Source organism: Sitodiplosis mosellana, unplaced genomic scaffold, assembly GCF_009176505.1.
Source record: "Sitodiplosis mosellana isolate CC-2019 unplaced genomic scaffold, AAFC_SMos_1.0 Smas_scaffold_6162, whole genome shotgun sequence".
Taxonomy (NCBI): Eukaryota; Metazoa; Arthropoda; class Insecta; order Diptera; family Cecidomyiidae; genus Sitodiplosis; species Sitodiplosis mosellana.
The window spans coordinates 3,135,122-3,137,525 of NW_022601403.1; the positions used below are offsets into that span (position 1 = coordinate 3,135,122).

At 38.5% G+C, this 2,404-nt stretch overlaps 1 protein-coding gene across 1 annotated transcript in view; it reads right to left on the reverse strand.

Annotated features, from left to right (window-relative positions):
* LOC129574461 (zinc finger protein 600-like) overlaps positions 1-2,179 on the reverse strand; it is a 5,705-nt gene extending 3,526 nt beyond the window's left edge. The window contains exons 1-2 of the mRNA XM_055456513.1: positions 2,171-2,179; positions 1,522-2,064 (exon numbers count right to left, since the gene is read on the reverse strand). Of these exons, the coding sequence (XP_055312488.1) occupies positions 1,522-2,064; positions 2,171-2,179 (552 nt within the window). The remainder of the gene's footprint in view (positions 1-1,521; positions 2,065-2,170) is intronic.
* Between the last annotated feature and the right edge of the window lie 225 nt (positions 2,180-2,404).

Genomic DNA, 2,404 nt, shown 5'->3' on the forward strand with positions numbered 1-2,404 from the left:
GCAGAGAAATAATTTCCAAACCAACCGAAATCAACTTTGGTATTTTTTATCTTCCGAATAAAATGCTTTTTGCCGACTTCATTTGTGATGTAAGACAACCAGAAATGATATAACGTCCAATCACAATAGAAAATGACTTGATGACACCAAGTTGGTGGTGTTGAGGAAAATGTTTGCAATTCAGTTGGCCGTGTATATTTTTTATTGAATACTTTCTACCGTGTTTAATGGGAAATACCCAAAATGTTGTGATGTTTTTTTGAAAATTCAGCAAAAAGCAAAAAAAACGGTTGGAAATCGATTCGAATCAAACAATTGAATGATGAATTATAAACGATATACCTTGAAGCTGAAACATTAATCTCAAAACGTTCAAAATTAGCTTGTCGATGACTTGCACAGTTGATTTTGCTAATGCAACACATTTGTGGTATAACCAAAAAAATTGCTGCGAAAAAGCACTGAGAAATCAAAGACAACTTTCTTCGTGACGAAAAAGACTTCTCCTTCTTTTTATCTTTATTCAAATTTATTTCGGTTTTATTTTAATCAAAAATGGAGCCTAAATCTAAGGAGCCTAAATCAATGCATTTTTTGTGTTAGTAAACATGATAAAAGTTCTTAAAATGAAAGTCAAACTTAATTACTCTTTGATAAATCTATAAAATGCGTGACATTTTTTCATACTTAATTTTTGTTACTTTTTTTCTTCAAACGGTGAACTGTTTTCATGTGTCGATCAGCATGATCTTTCCGGACAAAACTTACTGCACACACTTTGCATTGAATCCGCTCTCCGGTGTGATGTTTTCGCATGTGAGTCTTCAATTTTTCTATGTTTCGACAAATCCCGTTACACACATGGCATTGATACTGACGGTGGCCACAGCTGACTTCATGAACATCTTTTGCAGCTTCGGTTGCGTATCCTCCGAAGCATTTGGAGCATTGGAATGGGAATTGGTCGCTGTGTTTTGATGACAAATGCTGATTTAGTTTGATCTGTTGGACGAACTGTTTCCTGCAAATTCCACATTTGATCGATCTTTTTGCTCCGTGTTTTGATTGCATGTGTGTCTTCAAACAAGATTTGTGAACAGTTTTGTAATGACACTGATTACATGCGAAGGGACTTCGTTGGCAGTGCGTTTCGTGCGTTTGCTTTTCGCCAGGAGTGGCAAATCGTCGACCGCATTTCGAACAAGCATTCGGCAGTTCATATTTGTGGATCATTGAATGACTTTGGAGATTAGTGTTGGTTGTAAACGACTTGAAACAAATTGTGCACTTGAACGGCTTTGCTTCGCTGTGAATGCGCATATGAACTGTCATATGTGATTTTTGCATTGTTCTATATCCGCAATTATCGCATTCGAATTGCTGAGGACTACATAGCCTTTCATGATCGATCTTGACTGCTTCGTGTTCAAATCCTTGATTACATTTTGAACAACGAAATTGGCCATGCGTTTTCTTATGACGGTTCAAATCACTTTTTCGTGCTAAGGACTTCAAACAAACATCACACTGATACGGCTTTTCTCCAGTGTGAATTCGCAAGTGTACTTTAAGGTCAAACTTTCTATTTGCCAAATGATTGCACACATGACATTTGTGCTTCTTTTGCTTTTTGGCCGCTTGATTTCTGGGAATCGTTTGATTATTTCGTTGTTTGGAGCTTCCATTCCGCTTCTGCCCGCTGTCGACTGGTTGCGGTGGTTGAACTTCGATTGCGTCACCCATAGGCTCTTCGTTCTCCCCATTGTCATTGGCGGTGCCCTCATTTGGTCGGTCACATGGTGTCGTGTCCTTTTCGTTGCCCGTCTCTTCTTCTTCACACTTGATATCATTCTTTACTTCATCGAAGTCATAGTCAAAGTCCATCGGTCCTTCATAATTCGCACGATATCGTCCATCAACTCTCGGCCTTGGTATTTTCATGACATCTTCACTGTCGTTAGGCTCTTCCTTAATACCAGACTCGTGCTTGACTTCGACCTTTGCCGATTTTGGCTTGCGCTTCCTGCGTCCACCAGAACCACCTTTGAATGGGTTCATTTTCTGCTGGATTCAGGAGAAACATGAAAAATCAAACATTCATTAATGAATCACTTCCATGCCAAACACGTGTTCGCCGCGTGTATGGCCAAGAGAAAGTACGTACTCAAACCTGTTTCATGTTAATTTGTTTGACAATTTTCATGAATACCAAATCGATCTGTCACTTCTAAAACAGAATCATAAACTGAACATCAAAATAAATAGCAGAAATGTTCAACACTTACGTCGAGAAATGTTCTTTTGATCGTTTCTTTCTGGTAAATGTGAAATTGATTTTTTCTTGTATATGTCTCTTCCAAAATGTCTGCCTCACTCTGTGACTCACTGAACAATGGCAAGCTCA